Source organism: Panthera pardus, unplaced genomic scaffold, assembly GCF_024362965.1.
Source record: "Panthera pardus isolate Hobbes unplaced genomic scaffold, ASM2436296v1 HiC_scaffold_22, whole genome shotgun sequence".
Classification (NCBI taxonomy): Eukaryota; Metazoa; Chordata; class Mammalia; order Carnivora; family Felidae; genus Panthera; species Panthera pardus.
Window position 1 is genome coordinate 46921579 of NW_026526788.1, and position 27913 is coordinate 46949491.

General features: G+C 53.3%; 1 protein-coding gene across 1 annotated transcript; it reads right to left on the minus strand.

Moving 5' to 3' along the window:
* Positions 1–63: 63 nt before the first annotated feature.
* Positions 64–27913, minus strand: OGDHL (oxoglutarate dehydrogenase L). Its single transcript, XM_053909693.1, has 24 exons — positions 27799–27913; positions 25445–25516; positions 24178–24382; positions 21713–21871; positions 16718–16820; positions 16208–16323; positions 15906–16060; positions 14932–15078; positions 13023–13113; positions 11779–11958; positions 11412–11540; positions 9623–9802; positions 9169–9321; positions 8527–8629; positions 7882–8010; positions 6762–6912; positions 6140–6267; positions 5336–5514; positions 3514–3585; positions 3301–3426; positions 3125–3197; positions 1598–1761; positions 1270–1424; positions 64–812 (listed from the first exon to the last, which is right to left on the minus strand). The coding sequence occupies exons 3-24, from the start codon at positions 24379–24381 to the stop codon at positions 689–691; spliced, it is 3021 nt and encodes a 1006-aa protein (XP_053765668.1). The 5' UTR covers position 24382; positions 25445–25516; positions 27799–27913; the 3' UTR covers positions 64–688.

Here is a 27913-nt window from a genome sequence, read left to right on the forward strand (position 1 = left end):
TCCCTACCTTCTCTAAACCATATGCCTCTTCCCCAGTTTTACATGAAATGAAAACAGAAAAACTCTCTTAAGCACTTTTTTATTTCTCTGTTATTTGGTTTTCTGCTTTGGTACACTTGAGCTGCGGCTGTATTTCACACAGAAGCTGACATACCTCATTATGACACGCTCCATAAAACAGAGCACATTTAAATCACCTGGCATGGTTTTGCTTCACCTGGTTGTTATTGCTGAAATCTTTCTTTCTAAGAGCACGAAACAGAACATTCCTTGAATCTACAAATGAACAAGGACAGGGTAAGCAGCAACCAGATCTACCAGGATGGGAGATAGGGGCCAAAGACATGGGCTCCTGGGTGGCTGTCTGCAGAGACACGAACAGCACAGATGGAGAAGTCACACAAAAATTTCAGGAAGACCAGGGCAAGTGGGGAAACACTCCCGAACTACAGCCCATCTATCAGAGCCCTCTGGCTAGCTCAGTCCTAACAGATTCTGACATAAACAAACACCAAGGTCCCAGGTAGCATAATACTGAAGCCAGCAGCACCTACCTTTGGCCTTAATCACTTATGTGAGTATTGTTTTATCCTGGGGCTCTGGGCGGCCCCTCTCCTGGGCAGGAGCACACCCGTCCCTCCCCTCACTAGCCAGTCCCACAGCAATACCCAGCCAGGCCTTGCCAGCTCTAAAATGTCTTGCCCTCAAAGGCCTGGAGATTAAAGGCAGTATCCAGAAACTTCTTCAGAGAAACCAGGTGAGTGTTCCTGTTTCCTGTGGCTGGTGCAGCCGCTGGGTCACGGCCAACGTACCTGGGGGAGAAGAGACACGTTAAAAGGAGGTCTGGGCCTGGCCTGGCCACTACCCCAGGACTGCATCGGGTCTAATCCTGATCATCATCCTGCCATAGAGGTGAAGAGCCTGAGGTCCCAAGAGGCTAAGTGACTGGCCTATTATCAAAGGAGCTCTGAGATATGCAGCAAGTCTTCTAGTTCAGTTCCGGGGCTGCAGAACGAAGACAAAGGTTTAGTCTCCGTAAGGTGGAACTGATGGGGTCCCTGGTCTGTCCCCAACAGCCATAAAGCCAGCAGGGACTATGAACCTTCCCCTTGATTTCCAATGTGGTCCAGAGAAGGGCAGTGGCCAGTTCTGACTCACACAGTAAATGGGCTGAGCAGAGCCAGGACGAAGCCTCAGGCCCTCAGAGTCCCTTGGGCTCAGCAGAGGCAAGGGGTAGGTGGCAGGCACCCGTACCCCCAGCCTCGTTACCATATGGGCCGTGCCCGACTCAGGATGGTCATGAAGCGCGGGCTGATGTAGTCATAGTAGCCCATGTTCTTGTGCTCCTCCTGGCACCACACCAGCTCTGCGCCCGGGTACTTCTCTGCCTCTTGCTTGATCAGGTCGAAGGGGAATGGAGAGATCTGGGGCAGGCAGGGAGAAAGCGGAGTACAGCCGGGAGAAGGGGGGTGTGCCCACAGCCCCAGCTCCCCTCGTGGGGCCTAGTCCCGGCCCTGCCTGGCATGCTGCCCAAAGCCCGGGGGCCAGTGCTTTGACCTTGTCTACCACTCCGACTGGGTGAGGGCATGGGGTGCACCTGCTCCAGGCGGGTGATGGCCACTTGTTCCTCCAGGCCCTGGCTGCTCCGCTCCTTCACCAGGTCGTAGTACACCTTTCCAGTGCAGAAGATGAGCCGCCGCACCTGCTCAGGAGCCTGCGCCGCAGCCCCATCCTCAGGAATCACCCGCTGGAAGCTGGCCCCTGGAGGTCCAACAGGGCATGGCAGGGACATCACCTCCCACAGGTGCATCAGCTTGGCCAGAACAGCTCGAGAATAGGACCCGCATCCCTAGCCACCCCCATGCTCTCTCTGGCCACTGAGACCTACCCCCCAGGTTTGGATCTGTGGCCTCTTGAGCCAAACCACAGAGCAGGGGACAGATGACACCCTGAGATGTCACAGGAAAGGGACAGAAATGGGCTGGAGCCAAGACGGAGGGGCAGGTATGACAGGGAGAGCCCTTGGAGAGGATAGAGAAGGTGACATCAAGTCCTCATCTGATAGCATCAACATCTGCCCCCAACCTGCTCCCCATCCAGTCACGCTTACCTTCTGCATGCACTCCAGCCACCTGCTCACCAAGCTAGAAGGTGAGCTGTCTGGGAGGCTGCGCACATTTCTCCCTTCCTCCCTCAGGCCTGCAGCCAGGCCACCATCTCCCAAGTTCTGTACATTTTTCCTCCCTGGGCTCACACCACGTGCCAGGCACCAAGCCAAGAATGCTACAAAAACCTCTGAGGAAGACACTATAGTGTCCCCAAATCTCAAGTGAGGACACTGAAGCCCAGAGGGTACCTGGCTGCCAGGCCTCAGCAGTGAAAAGCCAGCACCGGGTGTTCAGCCTGGGAGGTCCGCAGTGCCAAGGCCAGAGCTCTGAACCGCCGGCTCAGTCACCTGCCCACACCAGAGGGGATGCCCCAACACACACAGGTGACAAACAAACACCTGTCCACACCGCCGAGTCCCTTCCTGGCCAGCACCTGCCATTCTCCCTACTACCCAGGACTGTGTTCCAAGATGGCTCTGCTCTCCGAAGCGTCAGGGCCCCACATCTGCCCCTCCCTGGTCCTCCCCTGGGTCACATCTCAATTCCAACACCTGGTCCTTCAGATGCTTTATCTGGCCCTCAACTACTGGGTAAAGGAGCCTGAAAGCTCCTGGAAGGAGCACTGGGTCCCCAGGGCCAGTAGTATCTATTTGGTTCATGAGTGAAAGAACACTGAATGAATAACTGAATGATACTCCGTGCCCTGCTGTACTGGTCAGACCTCCACCAGGCCTCCCACATCTCAGCTCCCCCAGCACAGCCAGGTGGGCCCTGCTTTGTAGCTGGGGGAGCACCCAGCGCCCTGCTCTGGCCCTGCTTCTCAGCCCAAGTGACCCAAGCCAGACCATGTCAGGCGGCCACCACGCTAAACTCCCAACCCGGCCACCGGTGAGGAATGAGCCAGGAGCTGCTGCAGAGGCACGGACAGAGGCGAGGACGGAAGAGTCCCGGGAGCAGAGGGCCATGGGCCACCAGGCCCCCCATCAGCCACCTCCCCAACACACTTGGGCACTTACCGGATACCATTTGGTCAAAGCTGGACTTGGCCTCCGGGTGCCTCAGCAGAGACTTGGGTGTGAAGATGATCAGCTAAGAGGGAAACATGTGCCCAGCTGCCAGCTGCCCTGCCTGGACAGGGCTCCCACAGCTGGGCCCGGCACTGCTATGGCGGTGAGTAGGGCAGGCAGCTCACCGGCTTGCGGAAGGGCAGCAGGACCTGGCGGCGCAGCACGTGAAAGTAGTTGGCCGGTGTGGAGCAATTGACAACAATCCAGTTGCAATCGTAGAGCTGGCTCACCTCGAAGTCCTCGGTGAACACCTGGGGGGCCGGGGTATGGCTGGGAGGTGGCCGGCCCATGGCCCCCGCGCCCTGGCCTTGCCCCGGAGGAGGGAGGGCACTACTCACAGGGTAGGCATCGGAGTCATCGTTGCTCATCTGCAGGAACCTCTCAGGCCTTGCTGAGGAGTGTTCCGGGCCCTGAAAACAAGTGCTACATGGCACAGGCTGGCCTAATTGTCACACAGGACAGACCCCTGGCCCTGCAAAGGCCCAGGGCTCAGGGGAAAGTCTGGGTGGCTTCTTGGAGGAGATGCCCTCTCTCTCTGGAGCCCAAACCACAGTAAAGGACCAGGAATGTGGAAGAAGAGTAGAGAGGGCATTGTCAGAGGAGGGTCTGGCTAGAGCCAGCACACATGAATGTGTAGGGCAGGAAGGACAGGCAAAAAGGCCAAGGTGAGATGTTTTTTCCTGAATGTTCTGACCTACAGCAGTTACCATTTACTGAGTACCTGCTGGGTGCTAGGCACAGCTCTATGGACCAAATACACATCACTCACTAATCTTGAAAGCAGCCCCATGGTGTAGACATTTGTTTCCTCGCTTTGCAGATGAAGGTGAGTGGCAGAGAGATGAAGGAACAACCCTACAGTCACTCAGCCACAGGAGGCACATTCGAACCCTGACTGCTGCTCCTGCTCTCACCCACATGGGCTGCTCCGCTCCATGGCAGCAGCAAGACAACACCACACTGACCTCCAGGAGGTGGCTCCCCATGAGATGAGGGCGACCTGCCCCACAGCCCCAAGGACCCGGCGCCACGGCAACAGGCAGGCCACCCAACCCTCCCCACCCAGCCTGGCTCAAGCTCCACCCTGTGCCTCTCCAGCTAAATGTCCTTGGGCAGGGCCAGTCCACTTCTTTCAAGTGTGAAACGGGCCACAGGACTGACCACCCAGTCCAGTAGTGAGAATCCCACAGGACTACACGCGGTGCTCAAGATGCTCAGCACAGGGGCACCTGGGTGGCTCGGTTGGTTAAGCAGCCAACTGTTGACTGAGGCTCAGGTCATGATCTCACAGTACGTGAGTTCCAGCCCTACAGCAGGCTCTCTGCTGTCAGTGTAAAGCCCGCTTTGGATCCTCTGTCTCCCTCTCTCTGCCCCTCCCCCACTCATGCAGTGTGCGGGTGCTCTCTCTCTCAAAAAAAAAAAAAAGATGCTCAGCACAGGGAGTCCTGGCTCTGAACAGCCATTCGGTGATGATAATAGTGATCGGTCCCTGACTAGATGACCAGTCCAAGCTGAACAGGCCCTCAAGGGACATCCACTGTAGCCCAATCATCCAGGGTGGGGAAGGCCCTGCCCCAGGTCACAGAGACAGGCAGAGGTCACAGAGGCTTCCCTGGAGCCGGTGCAGCCCTCCCATCCCCCCAGCTGGTCAGGCTGAGGGCTCTGCTCCTCCCCTTCCCTCCCCCACGGGCCTGTACATCCTCCCTCTTCCCTGTGGGTGGCACACACACTGGTCACTCAGGAGAAGACCACAGGACTGGCAGGATGGCACAGCATGACATTCAGACCTCAGCTTCTAGCTGTGTAACTCTGGGCAAGCCACTCGACTTCTCTGTGCCTCAGTTTCCCTCATCTGGAAAATGGGAGCAGTACCTAGTTCGTTAATTTGTTGTTAGCACTGGAAGAGCTCACAGAGAGGGTTTTAAACAGCACCCAGTCCAGAGCAAACCCTCAGACATATCAGTGACTTTACTGCTAGTGACAGCAATGTCAGCACAGCAGCAACGCAGACCTACGCAGGCCCCAACCTGAGCAGACCCGTGTGTTCCAGGGGCCCGGAAGAAAAATACCCCCCAACCTGGCTGGAGGCCAAGGGTCCACCCACCTTCTCCCAGGAGTGCCACAGCCCACCCGGCCCCCAGCCACCACGATGGCCCTCACCATGCCCTCCATGCCATGGGGCAGCAGCAGTACGATGCCGTTGTGCCGCACCCACTTGGCCTGGCCGGTGCTGATGAACTGGTCGATGATGCACTGGGCCGTGTTGTGAAAGTCACCAAACTGAGCCTCCCAGAGGACCAGGGCATTGGGGCTTGCCATGGCATAGCCCAGCTCAAAGCCTAAACAGAAGGCACAGACACAGAGCCTGCCACACATTGCCATCAAGTGGCAGTGGCTCCATTCAAACCCAGCTCTTCTTCATACACTCTCCCTGCCCCCACCCATCCTTCCCAGCAGGCCAGCAAGAGCCAGGGGACTCCTTGGGCCCAAAGGCCAGAATCTTCCTTCCTGGGAGATGACAATACGCCCAGAGATGCCCACCCTCAGCTCCGACCTCACCTATGGCCAGCTTTAGCATTATCTAGACAAGGAGCCAAGTCCAAAGATACCTTGGGGAGGCAGCAGGAGCCATCTGCCAAGAGGAACCCCCCAAAATATTTGCAGTGATGTTGAGGGGAAGGGAGGGAGTGGGGGGCTGGTCTCTTCAGGGTTTCTGCCTCTGGAAGGAGACAGTGAGGGAGGAAGCAGGCCAGCTAAAGGTCAAGCCAAGGGAGAGAGAGTACAGGGGACATAGTCCCAGGAGCCCAGAGCCTGGAGAGGGGCTCTGGAGATAGAACTGTTGGGTGCAGTGCAGGGGTGGTCATGGTCAAAACAATAAAGCTAGGATAGTTTGGGGTGCAAGACCCTGTCTGGTCCCCAGGGATCTCAGGGCCCGTCTGACCTGCAGGCAGAGTTCTGACCCACCCAGGACTCCATACTCTGAGAGGGAGCTGTTGCACACAGTGTAGGGGGCCTGGTCAGGCCAAAGGTGGTTCATGGGGACACACGTCCTCCGGTCAACTTCCTGGTCGTGGAGAACGTGGTGCCGGTGACTAGAGAGAGACAGATGGGGAAGGGATGGAGGGCAGGTGGATTACCACCTGTTCACCCACAGCAGGTGGACCAGGTAACAGGAGGCAGGCAAGCCTCTGTCGCTGTGCCAGGAAATCAGACAGAATTCCATAGGATGGCCACACCAAGAAGATCCTGGGAAGCCAGAGCAATCTGGTCTCTCCTCCAGGTGGCCTCCCTTCCCAGTGGTAATCCCACGGGGTCAGAGAGGTGGCCCAGCAACCTTCTGATGGCTTGACCCAAGAACAGGGGCTGGGGATGCTGATGGGGTTACCTGTGACTACCTCAGCCAGATAAGGCCTTCCCAGACCTGGTCCAGGAAGAGAAGGAAGAGCCAACTCCACTCCGGAGCTCCTGGGCTGACTCTGGAAGACTCCGAGCAGCACAGACGAGCTCCCAGAAAGCCCGTGGGGTCAATGTGGACAAGGCTAATGCCCATGGGGCCCAGGACCCAGAGAATGTTCCCCACCCTCACCTGAACGTTCCCCTCTCCACATCCTGCCCACTAAGCCGCACGTGGATACCCTCCTTGAGCAGGGAGCCAAAGGCCATGTACTCTGCCAGTGCCCAGTCCACCGTCCGGTTCTTGATCATATCTGCACGGCCCCGCAGGATTCGAGAGAGGCCTGCGGGAACAAGCAGCCGGCCTGAGGGATTCAGGGACTTGGCGACCCCACCTGGGACAGCCCAGGTGTGTATGTACTCCACAGACATCCCTCCTACAGAGCAGGGCCTTGGCAGGCTGCAGGAAACCCACTCCATGAGCAGGACTGAGCGCGCCATCCCCAGCTTCCCTCCCTTCGGGAAGGAGCAGGCATCACTAGGAGAGCACCTGCCACATGTAGATGCCGCGTGCACTGAGGAACATTCACCACAGGTCACCTGCCGCTCTCCAGATGAGGAGACTGAGGCTCAGAAGAGGGAATTATCTTATGCATGACCACAGCACTATAGAGATGTCTGGATCTGAGCCCAGGCACCCAGCCCAAGCGGGGCTCCTGTTGGTCCCATACCCACATGGGACCCATGTGACATGCGCACAGAGTGGGCACCCCAAGACGCCTGGGCTGCCATGCACACTGTGGAGGAATCTCCTTGGAACTCCCACAGGCTGGTCCGAGGGTGTACAGGCACCCCACACCATCTTGGGGGCCTTCCAGGCTGCCCAACCAGGACGGCCACAGCCAGGAGGTACAGCTAGGCTCACCCAGGAGTGGCAGGGTCGCCCTGTCTCATCCATCTAGGTCAGCAGCAGGCCCAGCACTCCTGCCCACCCCCCTGCCCACCCCTGACATTCCAGGTCCAACTACCCACTCCACGGAAGCCCCTGCTCCCCTGCTCTCCTTCTGTTTGACCGCAGACACCCCCAGCAAAGGTACTGGGAAAATCCAAGGTGCCCAACGTAAGCCTTGGTCACTGGCATCCAGCAGGGAGCGTGGCTTCTACATCTGCCCACCCTAAGAGCAACTATTATCATGGACACCTCACAAGAGTGCAGAAGAGGTTCCAAGAGCTCAGCCGACGTGCCAACAACCAAGTGGGGACACGGCCACCCCTCCCCGACCCCTGAGCACCATTCTGCACAGCAACCTCACCTGTGTGGATCTTAAAGTCCTTCAGGGGCACGGAGCTGGCCACTTCACCAATGTGGGTCAGCACGTCCTCGGGAATGCCTGTGGCCGGGCACGTCATGCTCTTGGGCTCCCCGTCCACATTGAAGAAGCCTGAGAGAGTGGAGTCTGAGTGCTTCTGGGTGGTGATCGGGCCTCAGATCCCCTAGTCAGCATGCCTCCCCAGGACTCAGGGGCCCACATCTTCCTTAACCCCACCTGCACTCAAACCCTGACCCACCCTCGGGACCTGCAACAGCTCACAGCCGCAGCTCAGTTCCTATCTTCCCCTGGGCCCCTGTGGGGACCACTCCCTGGGCCCAGGGTCACAGCCATCCAGCTCTATCCCACGGTGGCCCTCTGAGCACCCCTCCCCCAGGCTCTCTCCACTATGGCGTCCACCAGCTTTGCTTCAGCCCTTCCTTTCCAGAGAATAGCTGGTTACACATGCCATCTCTCCTGTATCCAGGCCCATCCCCACCTGCAGGAATCAGCCCCCCACAGCCTCAGGAGTCTCATGGATGGAGCCCGCAGCCTCTGAGCTGGGCAGTGACTGCCCTTACCAGGGCCCACTGCAACCTTGGTCCCAGGCCCTGGCGAATCACTCTCAGCCACACACCACTCGCTCACCGGGCCAGGGGGAGTCCAGCCAGTGCTTTATATGCAGAATCTTTTTATCCTTGGACCTGCCATACGCCTCCTCACAGATCCGGTCATATTTGGCAATTTCTTCCTGAAATCAGGGGGAATGTGGGGATTGAGGTATTGATGGCCCAGACAGCCAGAGGCTGGATCAACCCAGACTCGTAAACCCTGGTCCTCCTCACTACATTCTACAACTGTCTGTCTGCTGGCCTGCAGGGACCCTGTGGCCAGAGGCCAAAGTCTCAGAATTAAGGGGGATCCCTCCTGCTTAGCAAGGGACTTGGAGGCGGCTCAGAAAAGAGTCACAGTGCTTCCTCTCAGAGCTCCCTCAAGGCGCGAGGACCAATGCATCCACAGATAACTGTGAGGACAAACAGTTCAGGCCTGCCTCCTGTAGGAAGTCTTCTGGACTCCTGCCTGAGGCTGAGCTTCCCCCACATGGCAGCATTCCCTATGCCCCACCAGGCTGTAAATGTCTTTGGTTCTCTGTCCTTGACAGCTAGGGGATGTTAGGGACAAAGGCCATATTGGCTACTTCTTTAAATCATTGCCAACATCACCAACTACCCCAGGGTCCCGGCTCTACTGGAGGCTTATCCCAGGTGTCCATGATGCTGGCCTCCCCACCTCGAACTCTTGCAGGGTGACGGTGCCCTCAGCAATGAGCTTGTCCGCGTACTTCTTCAGCACAGGCACCTGTCTGTGGATCTGCTTGTACATGAGCGGCTGCGTGAACATGGGCTCATCCATCTCATTGTGGCCACGTCGGCGGTAACAGACCTGCAAGGACAGCATGGGGAGGGGCTCAGTCCGTGTCCCCAGGCAGTGCAGGACTAGTCACTGCACAACTGGGGCACAGCTGGCAGGGTACACCCTTCGAGGCCCCTGAAAGCCCCCCACTACCACCTATCACTGAATGCCCCACCTCCTGGCCTTTGTACAGACTGGTCTTGGGGGCACTAAGCCTTCCACCCGAGAAGCACTCCCAGCCCTCACTGCCAAAGATATGGCAGACGTGGCCCACGTGGCACAGCAGGGACAGGTTATATACTCCCCACCATGCTCACAGCCCCAAACCCACCAAGTCCACCACAACATCTTTATTGAAGGTGTTCCTCCACTCAGCTGCCACACTGCACACATATATCACGGCCTCTGGGTCATCTGCGTTCACGTGGAAGATAGGCGCGTTAACCACACGAGCCACATCAGTGGGGTATGGTGATGAGCGGGCCATGCGGGGGTCTGTGGTGAAGCCGATCTGCAGAAGCAGGAGGAAATGACAGCACCTCTGTATTCTTAGAGCTAGACAGGCAGTGGGTCAAGGAAACTGCCTGGGAGACCGGTGGGTCAAGGAAACAGGAGTTGTCTTTGCCTTGAGGTCCATTAGGTGTGACCAGGAGATACATGGCACATGAAGGGCTGAGAGTCAATGGCCCTGGGGCACCTGGGTGGTTCAATCAGTTAAGCGTCTGACTTCAGCTCAGGTCATGATATCATGGTTGGTGGGTTCAGGCCCTGCATCGGGCTCTGTGCTGACAGTTCAGAGCCTGGAGCCTGCTTCGGATTCTGTGTCGCCCTCTCTCTCTGCCCCTTCCCCGCTCATGCTGTCTCTCTCTTTCTTTCTCTCTCTCTCTCTCTCAAAAATAAATAAACATTAAAAAAAAAAAATTTTTTTAAGAGTAAATGGCTCCTAAATCAGGTATAGCAGCAGGCCCAACAGGGATGGCAGCAACACCAGGGAAATCATGCCTTTTTTTTTTCCTGCATTTTACACAGAGGTAGTAAGAATGCAGGCGTGGGTAACTGCCAGTCCCATCAGTTGCTATGTGTGCAATTGTGAGCAAGGTACTTAAATTCCCAAAGCCTCAGTCTCCTCATCTACGAAAAGGGCTCATTAACTACCACCTCACAGAGTTATTCTGTGAAGATTAAATGACTTAATGCAAATAAGGCAATTAACTCAGGGCTTTATAGGCTCAGAAGAGCTATTAGTAAGCACAGCTCCCTGAAGAGCAAAGGCCTGTGACAGCTGTGTTCTAAGACTGGTTCCTATAGAGCTAAAAGCAGCATCTAGTTTCATGTCCAGCCTCTGTGCCAGTTACACCTGTACACCTGTCCTTACAACGTTCTCCATGGTGCGTGTGTATTTATGTATATGTATATGTGTATGTGTATGTGTATGTGTATGTGTGTATATATGTATATGTGTATCGTATACATGTGCATATGTATATGTATATGTGTATGTGTGTATATATGTATATGTGTATGTATATGTGTATGTATATGTGTATATGTGTATATGTGTATATGTGTATGTATATGTGTATGTATATGTGTATGTGTGTATATATGTATATATGTATATGTGTACGTATATGTGTATATGTGTATGTATATGTGTATGTGTATACATGTGCATATGTATATGTGCACGTACATGTATATGTGTATATGTGTATGTATATATGTATATGTGTATCGCATACATATGCATATGTATATATGTATGTGTGTATATATGTATATGTGTATTTATATGTATATATGTGTAAATGTGTGTCTATATGTGTATGTGTATACATGTGCATACGTATATGTGCACATACATGTATATGTGTATATGTGTATGTATATGTGTATATGTATATGTATATGTATATGTATATGTATATGTATATGTATATGTATACATACAGACACACACCAATTTCACAGACCAGGCTGGTCTGCCTGAAGTCATACACTGGGGAGTGGCAGAGCAGTGGGATTAATACCAGGATCACCGCACACTTCCCCCAAAGTGCTACCTGAATTTCAGGAATGGGGGACACTGACAAGGTCTGGCAGGCAGCCCAGGCACTCACCTGGTTGTTGACGACGACGTGCACAGTACCATTGGTGGTGTAAGAGGGCAGGTCACTCAGGTGGAAGGTCTCATACACCACGCCTTGGCCGGCGAAGGCAGCGTCCCCGTGAACCAGGATGGACATGACCTGCAGGGCAGGATGTGAGCCAAGAGGAGCCCAAGCCTGTGCAGCCCATCTCTGTGCACCATACTGCAAAGATCCAGGGCCTGTTCCTCAGGGACCATTACTCACTCAGAGCCCAGCCCTCAAAGGCCATTCCTCAGAGCCTGGCCCCCTGGAGCCCATTCCTGAGCCCAGCCCTCAGAGCCCATTCCTCAGAGCCCAGCCCCTCAGAGCCTACTCCTTAGGACCCAGGCGAGTTCACCTTCTTGCCCTGGGCATCCCCTCGGTAGAACTGTTCTGCCTTCGTTTTTCCCTGCACCACAGGGTCCACAGCTTCCAGGTGGGAGGGGTTGGCCACAAGGGACAAAGTGATATTTCTGTTGGTGACCCGGTTGATTCTCTCATGGTACATGCCGAGGTGATACTTGACGTCTCCGGAGCCCTGAAAGTTGAGGTGGGCCGTGATGAACCCACCCCTCTCAGCCGCACAGGCAGACACGTGGACATGCAAGCCCACAGCGGGGCTGGGACGCTCCCTGGATTCTGCTCCCTGGGAAGACTGCTATTCCCGACCTACACCCTCGTCCTGCCCTCCCACCCCACATACTGCCCCTCTTTGTGAAAGGCAGGCAGGTTCCCCCAGGCCTCAGAGGCCAGCCAAGGCCCCTCATCAGAAGCCCTTCACATGATCAACTACTGTCCTCAGCATTAATGACAGTGCAAGCAGAGAAATGAAGGGGGTGTTGAGACCGGTGGCAAATACTGGAGCTGGACCCCTACCTAACTCCTTGCACCAAAGCAACCAACAATGTACACACGACAGATGAGCCTACAGTACAGCAGAGAAAAACCTGTATGTTTCAAGACCCTTCAAAAACAACATACAAACCTCAGAAGCCATAAAAAATAGGGCAGCTAAAATTTAATAAATCTGCCATGAAGGAAGCAAATCCATGCAGTATTAGGGGGAAAAAAATCAAGCTGAGAAAAGTAACTATAAGACAAATGCAGGCAAAGGCTAACACCCTCAATATATAAAGCACTTTTACAAACCAGTAAGACAAAGCCCAAAATCCCATAGAAAAATGAGCAGGGGCGCCTGGTTGGCTTAGTCGGTTAAGCACCCAACTCTTGGTTTCGACTCAGGTCATGATCTCACGGTTCATGACTTTGATCCCCGAGTCCAGGCTCTGCACTGATGACGTGGGGCCTGCTTAGGATCCTATCTCTCTCCCTCCCTATGCCTTTCCCCCATGTGTACTCTCTGTGTCTGGGCCTCAGTTTCCCTGGCTGAAAAACAAGGAGGTTGGTCCAGATTACCTGAGGACTCTCCCAAGTTTCAGAGATCATAGCACTCACCTTGGTGGCCTCACAACAACATACCCATTCTCTCCCCATTCTTCCGCATATCCATCCATCTACAGATCTGTGTGAGCCTGGATGCTTCTGGTCCAGCCCCTCCCGAATCTACCTCCCAGATATCTGGGACCAGGGCTTGACACCTACCTCATCTGCTGCCTCCAGCTTGGGGTCAAACTGGCAGAAAATCTGCTCCAGGTCCTTGCGGATCACATTGGCCAGCACATTCAGCCTGCCCCTGCAGCCAGAAGTGGTAGGACTTTCATCTTGCAGAGGCCACCTCCTGCGACAGGCCCCAGCATCCCCCCACTCCTGCCCACCTGGGCCTACCAGAGCCCAGCATGGTGGTCAGGGGAGCCCTCCCAGTACAGCCCAAGGGAGGCCCGGCCCTCTCATCCTGTCTCAATCTACAAGGGCACATGAGTGGCTCTGGTGGGCCAGCTCCCCTAGACACCCCTGTACAACTCAAGACTCTGGAGGTCCTCAAGCAGGAGCCACTCAGCCTCATGGCAGGATGCACATGCACCATCCCCTGGCACCTCCACCCCACTGTCCTCCAGCTAAAAGCTGAGCCTAACCCAGCACCTCAGCCCCAATCTGCTACCCACAGCTGCTCGTGCATGACTCCCAGCCCAGCCAGCAGTGTCTTGATGCAGGACGAGGGGACTGGACTGATCCTAAGGGCAGGAGTTATCAGGGGACCTGTTCAGGAAAGCTGAGGTCTAAGGGTGGTGGGGACAGGAAAGCAGCCAGAGACCAGGGACTCTCTAGTGCAGCCTGGACTTCCCATCAGGCAGCGGTTTAATTCAGGGGTGGGCACCAGGTTGATCGGGACATTGGGGAGGCCTCAGAACTCACCCCCCATAGCCCACCAGCAGACATCAGCCCCAGGCCTGCACACACCCTGGCCAGACCTCTGGCCTCACAGAAGGGCCATCTTCCAGGTGGGCCTCTCTCCTGTTCTGTGGGTCAGGGCTATGAGGCCACAGGAGCTGAATGAACAACCCTCAGCCCCTCTTGGACAAGCCCTGTAGCCTCAGAGTCCGCTTAACTCCCACTATGGAAGCTTGGCATAGAACAGTCCTTTGGCTCCCAGGGCGCTCCTCAGGCCAGGAGCCTCCCCCAGCACCATCCTACAGTCCCACATCTGCCCTTGGCTGCTCAGTGCCATCCTCCCCAAGAGTTCCACTAAAGCCATGTGTGGAAGACCTCAGACCACTGAGCCAGCTCTTCCTGACCCTCTGATGAGACACTGGGCATTTCTGGGCCCCTCAGAGCAAGGAGCCATCACAGACAAACCCCAGGCTCCTGGCAGCCAGCCCACAGGAGGGAGACTCTCTCACACTGCATCTGGACACCTAGCCACCCCCCGTGCTAGTACGGCCCAGGACTGGCCCACCCACAAGCAGGTGGAGACAGTCGCAGGAAATGCTGGGGCTTTGCCCCTGAGACTGTTCTGCATGTCCTCTCATGCTACATTCCACAGAACCCCTGGTCACCGTGGTCTCTGTCCCCAGGCTGTATTCCTCACTAGTCCACAGGCTCTGGCTCAGAGGTAACCGCCCAGCTGCCAGGCCAGCCTTCCAAGTCTATCAAGGTTTCAGGGAAACATGCAGTCAGCTTGCAGCCAGGAGAAAAAGCCCTCAGCTCACCTCCAGAGATCCCCCTCCAGAGGGTGCCAATCCAAGGCCATCTGCCCAGGCCCTGCCCTCACTTCCCCGGGACATAACCCTCCACATCTCCTTGTCCACAGGAACCTCCAGAGGTATGACACCCCTTTTCTGAAATCCTGACCCTCTGGGGGACAGCGGCAACGTGGGGAGAGAAAAACTGAGTCTGAGCAAACCTGGTTAGTCCCTGCCTCCATGTGGCTTTGGCCAAGTGCCTGACTCTGTGCTGAGCAGGCCCTGGGGCCCAGCGACTCTGAGAACTTTCTAGGCCATCCTGCCTCAGGTTCCCCCAAAACCCCTGCTCTGATTTTCATCCCCTCCCTTCCATCTCATTCTGCTGGGCCTGGAGAAGAGATGGGCTGTGGAGGAGCAGGAAGGGGGCCCACCTGTGTGGCATCCCCAGGATGACATTCTCGATCCCCATCTCACTGGATTTGTCTATGATGGTCTTGAGGGCAGGAATCATGACCTCACAGCCCTCCAGGCCAAATCTCTTCTCCGAGGACCATTTCCGGGCCAGGAAGTCTTCAAACCTGCTTGGGGAGAGAAGGGAAAGGATGGAGAGGCTGGGGGTCACAGAGGCTGTTGATGAGGGCCACAGCTGGATGCCCGGGGCAGAGGGAGCAGCAACATCACCTTCCTCTGCAGTCAGGACCTGCCATCAAAATCCACCAACCAGGAGCATAGGCCAGCCAGAAGGAGACTGGGCATCCCCCCAACCTAAATAAAGACCTCTGCTTGCACGTATCCCCAGCCGTCACCCCCCTCCCCCTTCCAGTCAGACTGTTCCAATAACCCATCTCCCCCTGCTCCCAGCCCATAGTCCTATGCATGCACACATGCACATGCGCACACACACACACACACACCCACACACGCACACACACACACTCCAACCTTTCCATGACACAAAGACCTCCTCAGCACTCAGCTCAAATTCCATCCTGTACCTCACCACCACAGATCCACTCTGCACCCAGCAGCTGAGCCCCACTCTCTTCTAGGCCCCTGCCAGCCCTGGACCCAGCTTCAGACAGCCAGTGGGCACAGCCAGGTGGTGTCCCACCTGCAAGGAAGCACTGCTACACTCACTCCATGTAGGGACACCTTTCTGCCCAAACTCCCGCAGCCACTTTCTGCCACTTCTGCCCCTGCTGTCATGTTCTCCTGGAGCCCATCCCTGCCACCTGGCCCCTGATGCTTCTGTGGACCTCCCCTGGGCCAGGGGTGAGGCCCATCCAGTCCTGACTTCCCCTACCAGTTATCCTAGTTTCTCAGCCAGGGGCTGGGACATCTCATATGGCCCTGCAGCAGACCCTCCAACCACTGCAGCCACCCTGCGTGGTGCCGGGGGCCTGACCTCATGGAGCGCACCAGCCGGGCCAGCAGGGTCCGCTTCTCCTCACTGGAAAACTGCATCACACCAGGGGTCTCAAACTTCTGCCGGATCCACTGGCACTGCTCCACGTCATTGATGAACATGAATTCCAGGCCAATGTGCTGGCAGTAGGTGCTCTGGGGGAATAGGTGGGGACTCCACAAGGAGCCAGGAAGAGGGGCAACGGTCCCAGCACCTGCAATACAAAAGGCAGCATCCTCCCTCCCTCTAGCACACTCCAGAGACAGCCGGCAGGTGTGCCTGACACACTTGTATGTGCTCACCTCCAGGCGCCGAATGATCTCCCGCAGAGAGAGGGTATGCTCAGATCCCCCGATGAAGGTGGTCGTGGGCAGCTGGAACTCCTTATCTAGGTCAGCCTCCCGCAGGTCATAGAACGCTGAGGAGATACACACAGCCCAGGCAGCAGAGGGGAGGAGAGAGGGATCAGGCCAGGTGGGGCCCAGCCATATCCCCAGACCTTCCAACAGTGCCCCCGGCACTCTCCCACCAGTTCCAGCCTAAAGCTCAAGGACTCTGTCTGCAGGGTGCACAGGGGTAAAAGAACCCAGCCTGTACCACAAAGGTAGGCTGGGACACAAGCTTGCTGCACATAGTGCACGGGCTAGGGATGAGGGAAGATCATATGAGGCAGCCGGGCAAAGGTCAGAAGAAAGCTTCTGGGGCTGATTGCTGGACCCCAGGCCCTGGAGGCAAGCTATCTCAGAGCCCCTCACAGGGCCACAGGCACCACCAGCCGGCCCCGGCACCGCCAGAGCAATACGAACTCTCACCCAGTTTATCGATGGTTGTGATTAAGTCCGAGGGCACAAAGGAGTCCAGGTCTGCATCCAGAATGCCCAGGGGGTCCAGCTGGGCCACATGGTGGCCTCGAATCTGGGAGAAGGGGAAAAAGGGCAGGGCCAGGCTGGGACCCAGATGGACACACCCTCACCAAAAGCAAAGTTCTGGGCCCTGGCCCCTCATTTCCCACTTCAGAATTTCAACTTTCCACATGTCTCCAGCACCCAGCCACTGCACGCTGCCTTCGCCATGACCACTAAGGTGGGCAGGAGCTCCACTCGGCTTAAAAGTACATCATGCCACTTTCAAAAATAAGAAAGCATGCATACACAAAAGTGTTCACTACAGTACTACTATTAGTAATCACAAAATTCTAGAAGCTTCCAAATGTCCATCAATAGAAGACTGGCGTGTGGATATGGGAAATCCCCACGGGGAGTACTACAGAGCTGTTAAGAGTAATAAAAAAAAAAAAAATCCCTATCTGCTACTAGGAAGTAGCCTCCCCAAAATACTGTTAAGCAAAAAAAAAAAATTATAGAAAAGTATGTGTGGCAAACTACCCGTTATCTAAGAAAGAGAAGATTCAAGTAAATATATGCATTTGCATGTATTTGTATATATACAAATGAACATAGGCATTAGAAAAATGCATCATAAAACAAGAAAACCATAAAGTAAGAAAAACCATGATCTCTGGTAAAAGGAATAGAGTAGAATGCCAGGGCTGGAAACTAGACTTTTAAGGATACATTTGGCTTTGAAAATTTGATTTTGGAATCTTGTAAATAGTTTATATCGCTATAAAACAAAATGAAGTTTTATTTATTTTTTTTAATTTTTTTTTTAACGTTTATTTATTTTTGAGACAGAGAGAGACAGAGCATGAATGGGGGAGGGTCAGAGAGAGAGAGGGAGACACAGAATCTGAAACAGGCTCCAGGCTCTGAGCTGTCAGCACAGAGCCCGACGCGGGGCTTGAACTCACGAACCGCGAGATCATGACCTGAGCCGAAGTCGGACGCTTAACCGACTGAGCCACCCAGGCGCCCCCAAAATGAAGTTTCAAAAATTAAAGTAAAACAAAACCAATGGATTCATGCATCCATTGGTGGCGTAACTACACAACTGACTAACAGAATGTCCCCAACAGACAAACAGAACTCCAGGAAAAAAATATTATAAATTCATTTCTAGTACCAATCAATAGTGGCAGCAGTAGAATTATATTTTAAAACCACAGTGTGCAGGCTATGGGAAAATCAAATAGTCGTTGTATTGATGTCTTTCAGACCTCTATTTCTGGCATCTTTATTTTTTTAAAAAAAATTTTTTTAACGTTTATTTATTTTTATTTTTTTAATGTTTATTTTTGAGACAGAGAGAGACAGAGCATAAACGGGGAGGGTCAGAGAGAGAGGAAGACACAGAATCCGAAACAGGCTCCAGGCTCCCAGCCATCAGCACAGAGCCCGACACGGGGCCTGAACTCACGAACCGTGAGATCATGACCTGAGCCGAAGTCAGACGCTTAACCGACTGAGCCACCCAGGCTCCCCACGTTTATTTATTTTTGAGACAGAGAGAGACAGAGCATGAATGGGGGAGGGTCAGAGAGAGGGAGACACAGAATCCGAAACAGGCTCCAGGCTCTGAGCTGTCAGCACAGAGCCCGACGCGGGGCTCGAACTCATGGACCATGAGATCATGACCTGAGCTGAAGTCGGCCGCTTAACCGACTGAGCCACCCAGGCGCCTCTATTTCTGGCATGTTTAAAAGAAGACACTGATGTAAGATTGATGAGGTCAAGAACAAACCTTAAGTCCTGCATTTGGAGAATCTGAAAACATCAGTATAAACCCATAAATGTGTTGTCTGTTAGGGGCACCTGGGTGATTCAATCTGTTAAGCATCCGACTCTTGACTCCAGCTCAGGTCATGATCTCACAGTTTGTGGGTTCGAGCCTTGTTGGGCACCATGCTGACAGTGCAAAACCTGTTTGGGATTCTCTCTCTCCTCTCTTTCTCTCTCAAAATAAATAAATAAACTTTAAAAAAAATCTTAAAAAAAACAACACATATTTCCTGGCTCTAACCGCTGAAAAGGCCCAGAAGTCATTACCAGACCATAGCAGTGACCCTCCCAGCACCCCGTGAAGAACTGGCTGGTCCAGGGCTAGACAGAAATGTACAAGATAAGCTCAGAGCGTCTTGTCATATCAGATAAGAAAGGGGTCCTCAAACACTGCTGGGGCAGGGAATAAGGACATTTTGACAATGAGAAGGATGGTATCTATAACAGATTAAAACTCATCAAATAGGGGCACCTGGGTGGCTCAGTCAGTTAAGCATCCAACCTTAGCTCAGGTCATGATCTCACGGTTCATGGGTTCAAGCCCTGCATTGGGCTCTGTGCTGACAGCTCAGAGGCTGGAGCCTACTTCAGATGCTGTGTCTCCCTCTCTCTCTGCCCTTCCCTCACTCATGCTGTCTCTCTCTCAGAAATAAATGAACATTAAAATTAAATAAATAAATAATTCATCAAATAGGTTTAAATTCACGCATTCATATCATACTAAATAATAAGAAAAACCTTCATTGGCCACCTTTGAAGTACACTAAGGAACCATGTCATACTTTTGAAAATCAAGCATTGATCTTGCCTTTCCCATACAATTTGCACCTCAGGAGAAGTGGAGCTGACAAAGGTAAGTTTCTCCTGATAGAAGTACTTCAGGTAATAAACAAAGAAACAAAAGCAGAATTAGAATATCATCACCATTTTTACCACTCCTAATGAATTAATGTGTCCAGGAAATAATCACCCAAAGCTGCTGACTGATGAAGTACCCATCACCACCAGGAAGCTGATTTTGAAACAAAAAAATTAAATCTATATTGGATAAAGCTTCTAGATCTAATTACCAATTTATAGAAATTACATGGGACAAAGGGACAGATGAAGTGACACCATGGGGATGCAATCAGCACAATCCAGACTCAGGAAAACTCTACAGCACAAACAACCTGGTTTGTTCCACATAATAAATAAATAAATAAATAAATAAATAAATAAATAAAATGGCAAACACAAAAACAGAGAGGAATCTGTAGACAAACAGGCAAACATGAATACCAACTGCATATCTGATGACATCAAGGGTGATTGTTAACATTTTTAGGTGTGACGGTGCTCTCATGGTACATTTTTCAAGAGCCTTACCTACAGAAATCCATCCTAAAATGTCTGGTGAATGAAATGGTATGTCCAGGATTTGCTTCAAAATCCTCAAGGGCCAACAGGTGAGGGCCAGAGGTGGTTAACAGAGGAATCAAGACTGGCCCTGTATTTATGGGTGTGGGGTTTGCGACACAATTCTTCTACCTCTTTTATGTTCGAAAATGTCCTTAATAATAAGTCTGAGGATTTTTCAGTACTGTGTGTAGATGAGCCAAACAAGAACTCTGCCTCCTCCAGGGCTGTGAGAAGCTGCAGCCCACCCAGTGGGAACTTGCTCACATCAGGCATAACCTTTGGCAGATTTTTATCCTACAAATACACAGTAACATGCCTGGATCCAGACACTACTCCGCTGGAAGGACTCCAGTGCTTAGTCTCGGCTGAAGAACACAGAGCAGCTGAAGAGCTGGGAACGGTGGTTGGAGAATAAGGCCCTTGAGCAGCACCAATGCTATCTTGTATTTTATGTGGAGTTTTACATTCTTTCCTCTTGGTTTTCAAAGTCAACGGCTAGATCATTTTCTGGCTCTTTCGGCCAGTCAAGAAGAACAATTATTACTGTTTGCTTGCAGGTGGCCCACAATCCATGGGTCCTCAGGCCTGCTCACCTCCCGCTTCCCTCCCAGCATAACTGGTACACAGGAAGTGCAGCTGCCACCCCACAGAGCGCCTCATTCAGAGGCAAGGCACCTTTTCCATTTGCTAAGGCCTCCTCCTCCCCCGGCTCCTGCGGTGGCTTGCTGCTCCTTCCCACGGAGTCTCTGCCAAGGGCCCCGGGACGCCCTTGCCCTTCCTTCAGCATGTCTGCCTGACATGTTTCTCTCATGAAACACTTTCTGCCAGATTCCCAGAGAGATCCCAAATGATTACACTTGTTATGGAAGGAACACCCAGAGCAGCCCTCCAATTAGTCCTGTTCAGTCAAGACCAAGAATATGGAACGTCATCAAGATGCTTTGTCAGAGCAGGGGCGCTGGGGACCCAGCAGGGAAGAGCCTAAGTCTCCAGAACAGAGCAGCTGATAGAGGAAGTGCTGCTTACTGAACTATCCATCCATTCATTCCGTAAACCCTAATTAGGTACCTGCTGTATATCAGTCTCAGTCCTGTTGGAATGCTCAGTCAAGAAGAGAAAACAGAAGGGGCACCTGGGTGGCTCAGTCGGTTAAGCATCCAACTTTGGCTCAGGTCATGATCTCACAGTTCTTGAGTTTGAGTCCCACGTCGGGCTTTGCACTGACAGCTCAGAGCCTGCTTCAGATTCTGTGTCTCCCTCTCTCTCTCTGTCCCTTCCCCGCTTATGCACTCTTGCTCTCTCTCATACATAATGTTTATTTATGTAAGTAAACATTTAAAAAAATTTTTTTTTAAATTAGAGAAAACAGACATTATTAACAAGGGTCAATCTACTCAACTTTCATTCAACATTTACTGAAACTGATTACTTACTGAGTACTCCTCTGGAAGCTTGGGGCATAGTGGTTTCTGAGACCGCACTCCATTAAGAAAGGCCACCAACAAACAAAATACCAGTATGCACAAAAAATACCAGGGGGTGGTTAATGACATAAACAGTAATGGACAGCGAGTAACCAGAGGAGTGAGAGCCACCCAACAGAGGACTCAGAGAAGGAATCTCTGGGGAAGGTGACTCTGGAGCTGAGCCAGTCCCCTTTCCGTCAGCACCTGGCCATATCCCAGAAGCCAATCCAGCCTCGAAACCTGGGCCCTCCCAGTCACTTACCTGGTAGGCCCGGATCAGGGACTGCACAGCTAGGTGGTCCTCCACCAGCTTGCTGGTCTTGGTCCGGCTCGAGACTGATGGCCTGCTCTCAGGGAACCGTGACTGAGCTGGGTCACAGGCAGCTTCCTCACTGGCTTTCCGGAAGAAGCTGTCCCAGGACTGGGAAGAGGCAAGAAAACAGCCATGTCAGGGTCTGGGAGGAGTGGGGGGTGGTCCTGGTTGGGGTCCCCAGCGGGTGTTGGGTGCTCTTTCACCACCATAGCTCTTTGGGCCTTCCCAGAACCCTGCCAAGAAAACCCCTTGCAACCAGCCCAGGACCCTCCAACCTAAAGCCTGGATCTCTTCAGTCCCCAGCTTGGAAGGCTGTTGGGGGAAGGCTCTAACTTGTGACTCAGGGGCTTCAGGTGTGAAAGGGGCTTCTAGCCCTGGGGGAAACATGCCTTCACACATTGTGGGTTGGCAGGAGGGCAATTAGGCAGGCAGGCCCTCTCAATATTTTCAATGAATATATCTTTTGAACCAGCATTTCCACTGCTAGAAATGTATTTATACAGGAGTGTCTAGATATACATACAAGGATGTATATCCCTACAGGATTGTTCATAAAAATGACAATGTAGGGGCGCGTGGGTGGTTCAGTTGGCTAAGCGTCTGACTTCAGCTCAGGTCATGATCTCACGGTCTGTGGGTTCAAGCCCTGCATCGGGCTCTGTGCTGACAGCTCAGAGCCTGGAGCCTGCTTCAGATTCTGTGTCTCCCTCTGTCTGCCCCTCTGCTGCTTGCACTCTGTCTCTTGCATTGTCTCAAAAATAAATAAACATTTTTTTAAAAAATGACAATGTAAAAAAAAATCTAGGGGCACCTGGCTGGCTCAGTCGGTGAAGCATGTGACTCTTGATCTTGGGGTTGTAAACCTGAGCCCCACGTTCGGTACAGAGATTACTTAAAAATGAAAATAAATAAAAATAAGACCTTAAAAAAATCTAAGTGGTGACCAATAGGACACAGGTTAGATAGATGATGGTACATTTAGATTCTGGAAGATAATGCAGTCTTAAAAAAAATAAGGTGCATTTATTATTGTGGAACAGGTAGAATATCACCAAGATATGTAACTATAAAGTGAACCAAGCAAAGACCACCTGGGTGGCTCAGTCAGTTAAGCATCCGGCTCTTGATTTTGGCTCAGGTCATGATCTCATGGTGGCTCATGAGTTTGAGCCCCATATTGGGCTCTGCGTTGACAGAGCAGAACCTACTTGGGATTCTCTCTCGCTCTCTCTCTCTGCCCCTCTTGCTAGCACTTGTACTCTCTCTAAATAAATAAACTTAAAAAATGTATATATTAAAAAAAAGTGTACTATTCATGTAGAAGCCAAAAGCAGATATGCATATGCCTAAGCACCTCCATGTTCTAGAACACAAGTGTTTTATTCGCACCCTTCTTCAAAAGAACAAGTGGCACAAGCCCTCTGGAAAGCAATTTGGCAAGGCCCATCAGAATTATATACACAGATCCTCTGTGACCCAATGATTCCACTTGGGGGAATTTACCCTACAGAGAGCTGCAATGTACAAGATGACAAATGTATGAAATGATGCGCGGGAGCACGGGTCGTGACAGCCAGGGACTGGAAATGAGCCAGATACTTGTCAGTGGGGACAGGCGTGGCACATCCATACAATGGAATACTACACAGCTGGGAAAAAGAACAATGAGGCTCTTGATGCAGTGACATGGAAAATCTTGGAGTTGTGTGCTAAGAGAAGAAGGCTGGAGAAAAGCCGCGGATGTTACGTGTTGCTTTTGTGTGAAGGGAGGGAAATTGAGTTATACTCGCAAAAAAATTACCTAAAGAAACTCTCTGAAAGGATACAGAAGAAACTAAGAATAAACTGGGGGACAGACAGATGGGAGCTGAGCAGACATAGGATGGGTGGGGAGGGAGCCTTTTAACTGCATAACTTCACACTTTTGGTTTTTGAATCATGTGATCACTTTCCTCTGAAGAAAATGAGTCAAGAGAAGAGCAGCTTCACTTCTCCCTTTTTGCCCTGTCATCTGATTTTTTATTTATTTATTTTTTCTTACCATCAGCAGGTATTTATTTTGTCAGCTCAGTGCATATATAAACACTTAGGCCCCTAACTACATAACAAAGAGCCACTTGGAAACAGCACAGCATGACCAGGGGGCAAGGGCATATCTCAGACCAGGTGCAGCTGAGCAGGACAGGCTCAGGGCTTCTCAGGCCAGACTACCACCTACTGGCTGGTTCTGAAACAGGAAAGCAACAGACCCTCCTCACTCGACACCAAGGGCAAGGCTTTTATAAACCGGGACGATGGAGGCAAAGAAACCTGTCCAAGATGAGACAGCAGGCAAGCTGCTTCTCGTCACCGCCCTCCACAGCCCAGCTCCAGGAGCTTCCCCCCTCCACAGCGGGCGGAGAGGGGGTGCTGACCTTGTGGACACTCTGGGGGTTTTCCAACCAGGCGAAGTACATCTCCTCCATGTAACTGGAGCTGCCTCCACGTTTGCTGCTTGGGAAGGGGGCCGGTGGCCCAGACGACCTGCTGTGCCGGCTGAACATCTGGATATCACGTGGGGCCAGGAGCCTCGAGGCCTGTGCCCCAAGCCGGGACGGCAGCAGCCTCAGCTGACTCATTCTGGACACAGGCAATGAGGGAGAGGTAAAAACCACAGGACCAGAACAAAGGCTCTGGCAGCCACCATTCACTCATCTGGTATTTTTGGTTCTACTGGGCAGGGGGCCCTGAGCTAGGCATTGATGAGACAGAGGAGAAAATGGAACAGTCTGCCAGGAGTCCCGGATTCACTGCCTAGTGGTAGGTCACAGCTCAATTAACTTCACCAGCTATTCAGCATTCTGAGCCCCAGTCTTGCTGAGCCCACCCACCCAGCCCACATTCCCTCTCTGCTATCCCCCTAAGCCTGATATAGCAACTATCACCAGGGTCCTACCAAAGGGAGCACTCAGCCAAGGTCCTAGAGCCCACTGTGTGGGTCACAGGGCATGTGCAGGCAGTACACCCAAGAAGGAGCGAGCCACGCAGGTGGCCACCCTGGAACTCGAGCAGGGGAGTCCTTTATGGGCTGAGTGTACCATGGCTGCTCGGGAAAAAGCCTGAAGAAAGGGGGGCTGACTGAGCTACACCATCTCAGGGGGCCCATGGCACTGCTGGGTCTCTGGTCCCTGTGACCAGAAGTGGTCACAGTGGCAAGCCCTGGGGCTCCCTCTCCAGGCAATATGGGAGCTTGGCAGGGTCCACTAAGGCCACCTCCCCATACACAGGATTTGTAAAGTAGGACCTCCGTTCCCCTACCCCCATCTCCACCAGTGTGAGCAGAGGCCCCTCCTCTGCTCCAGCCTGGTACTGCCTGGACACAGAACAGCTTCCCCTGAATCCTCATCAACACGCTTCTGCCCAGAGAATCCCAGCCTGTAAGTGGGGTACAACACCAGAGTCACCCCACCAGAGGCCACACAAGCAGGAGCCTGCTTCCCCTTGCACAGCTCAGTCCCAGAAAACATGCCTTCTGGGGCAAAACTGACTCCCAGGTCCTATCTGGTCCTGAGCCAATGCCCCTAGACAGGATTCCCCCACCCTACCCCCACCCATCAGCTCAACCAAGTCTCCAGAACTATCTGGCTGGCCCTTCTATAAGCCCTTCCATCCTGCTTCCTCCCTCTCTCCCTCCAAACTCACTTGCAGTAAAGAGAAGAGGGTGGTCTTCTCAAGCGAGGGAAAGTAGGCTCCTCAGGGCAACCAGCAGGAACTCTAAACAGAGGAAAATTAAAAAGCAAAAATATAGTCCAGTGAAGGGAGGAAGAGGGTGGGTTCAGCTGGAACCTGAGCTCCAAGTGCCCCAAGCTTCCCACATGCCCACCCCCACCAGCTGATGAGTCCAGGTTCCAGAGCAAGGGCCATTAGGGGCTAGATCTCCCTAGAACAGCACCTCTCCAGGTGCTGGGTTGGGGTTCAAGGCATGGGCTCTGGGATCAGAGTGCCAGGGTCCCAACCCCTGCTCTACTACTGACTGTCCCTAGGCAAATACAGGGCTGACCCTGCCCATATGGCTCTGGGCAATGATGGAGAGACATAGGACATACTGGCCTAGAACATCAGAAGAATCTAAACAAGCCAAGAAGCTCTATCATCCCCATTCTAAGGCAAAGGAAACCAAACACCAAGACCATCCATTGTGGGAATAAAAATAAAAGCACACAGACTGTGAGCACTGACTCTGGGGTAGGCACTGTGCTTATTTAACCCTCTCAGCAATCTCATGTGGTGGGCACTTAGATTAGCCCCACATTATAAAAGAGAAACTGGTGAGTGATGGGGCTCAGTATGGTTCCAGAACTTGTACCCTCCTCACTAGAGAGTCAGGATGTAAACCCAGATTTCTCAGAATGACATGCCCTTTCCAATAGCAACAGCCAGAAGTGCTCTCTCTGCCAGCACCCACCCCCACCCTCACAGGGGAATGGGATGGCTCAGGGTGGCAGTGACAAAGAATGGCTGTGTCCAGCGTGGCCTAGTACAGGAATACCATGTTTCACAAACACTGAATGGTCTGGAGTGGCTGCTGGACACTGCTATGACCTTCACCTGGCCTGGTAGGAAGGCAGCCAGCTGGCTACCCCTGCCCCCATCCCAGCAGGGCTTGAGGACCCAGGAACCCTGGAGGGCTAGAGACAGAACCAACCTCAGTATCTGGAGCCAGAGCCCCAGCCAACCCTACCAGGTCCTGTCCACACAGGCGAAGGCGACAGCAAAGAGTCAGTCAGGCACGCTGTGGACCCTCTGCCCAGCCCAGTCCCCAGTGGACTAATAACAGGTAGGTTGCTCGGGGCAACTCTTGGGGGTCTCTTCTCTAGGGACAAGGTCAGTACCATCCCCACCCCCAACCCCACAACCATAACAACTGCACACATGCTGTCCAGGAAGCCTCCCACATGCAAGGCCCTGTCTGGGCTGTGCTGGTGAGGACTCCTTCTGCAGTATGTCCATTGTTAAGATGAGTTAACAGAGATCCAAAGAGGGGAAGGGCCCTCCCCAAGACCTTGAAGCCAGGCAGCAATGGAGGCTGGACTGGCAATGCTGCAGGCCTACTCTGGCCCCACATTCTAAGAACTGGGTGGGCTTTTCCCTAGTTTGCTGAACCCAAGAGAAGGCAAACTCCAAGGTAGGAAGCAGGGCAGGGAGGGGTGTGCTTATTTCACTGGCAGAGACAAAGGGCCTGAGCTAAAGCCCAGAGGTTATAAAAGTACAAAGGTAGTCAGGACCTGTTCCAAGAGGCTGTGGTTTGTGTGGGGAGGAGTCGCAGGGAAGGGGACGCAAGGGCGGGCTTGGGCCCATGGTGGAGGGGGGTCAGAATGGGGCCCTTAAGGTCCGGTTTATGCCCATTGTACCCCGCTGAACCTTCCCGTCTCCCCCAACATCTCTCGGGGTACGGGAGAAGCACTTCCCAGGCTAACTGCGACCTCACTCCCCTCCCGGCCTCTCTCACAGTCTCATTTTCCTCATCTGTAAGCAGAGACCCTGGTTAAAGCTTTCTGTAAGGGCCCTGCCCCCACGAGGTCCTCAGACTTGGAAACTGCCTGGTGTGTCCCGCCAGGCACCTAACGCTGGACCCTCCCCATCCCCAGCTCGGCAGCCCTCCAAAGCCTGGCCTGTTGAGGGTGACGATCAGCAGCTCACACCGCCTCCCTCCCCCCACAAGGCCACGAAAGGCAGCATGGACAGTATGCAGTCTTTGAGCTGAAGAACCCACGCTGATGCCTGAAACCCCACCGTTAGCAAGTCGCTCCTTCACGCAAAACACTGCATTCACAGGGTCGAACGTGCGCGAAGGGCTGGGGGTCCTTGGAGAGGCCTTGGCCAGATAAGGGTGGAGCCAAGGTCACGCTCACTCCCTCTCCCACCACCCCCGACGGGGCCTGGCTCAGGACCCAGTGCAGCGGCGCCCCGGGACAGGGGAGCAGAGGGGCCGCCCCCCAAGACGGCAGGAGAAGAGGAGGCGCAGGGACCCGGAGTGGCGAGACAGCCGCGCTCACCGGGCCGTCGGGTCCGCGCGGCAGCGCAGTCCTGGAAGCTGCAAGTCAGGGGCTGCGCGCAGGGGGTGCGCTGCTAGCCCAGCCAATTACCTGGGTCACGTGACGCTGTGGCGCC

Excerpts from the sequence above, each read along its gene's own strand:
- OGDHL (XM_053909693.1), bottom strand. The coding sequence starts at position 24,381 with ATGAGTCAGCTGAGGCTGCTGCCGTCCCGGCTTGGGGCACAGGCCTCG. Across the intron at positions 11,959-13,022 it reads AGCTGGAGGCAGCAGATGAG|GGCTCCGGAGACGTCAAGTA; the intron begins GTAGGTGTCAAG and ends CTCAACTTTCAG. Across the intron at positions 1,425-1,597 it reads CCATCACCCGCCTGGAGCAG|ATCTCTCCATTCCCCTTCGA; the intron begins GTGCACCCCATG and ends TGCCTGCCCCAG.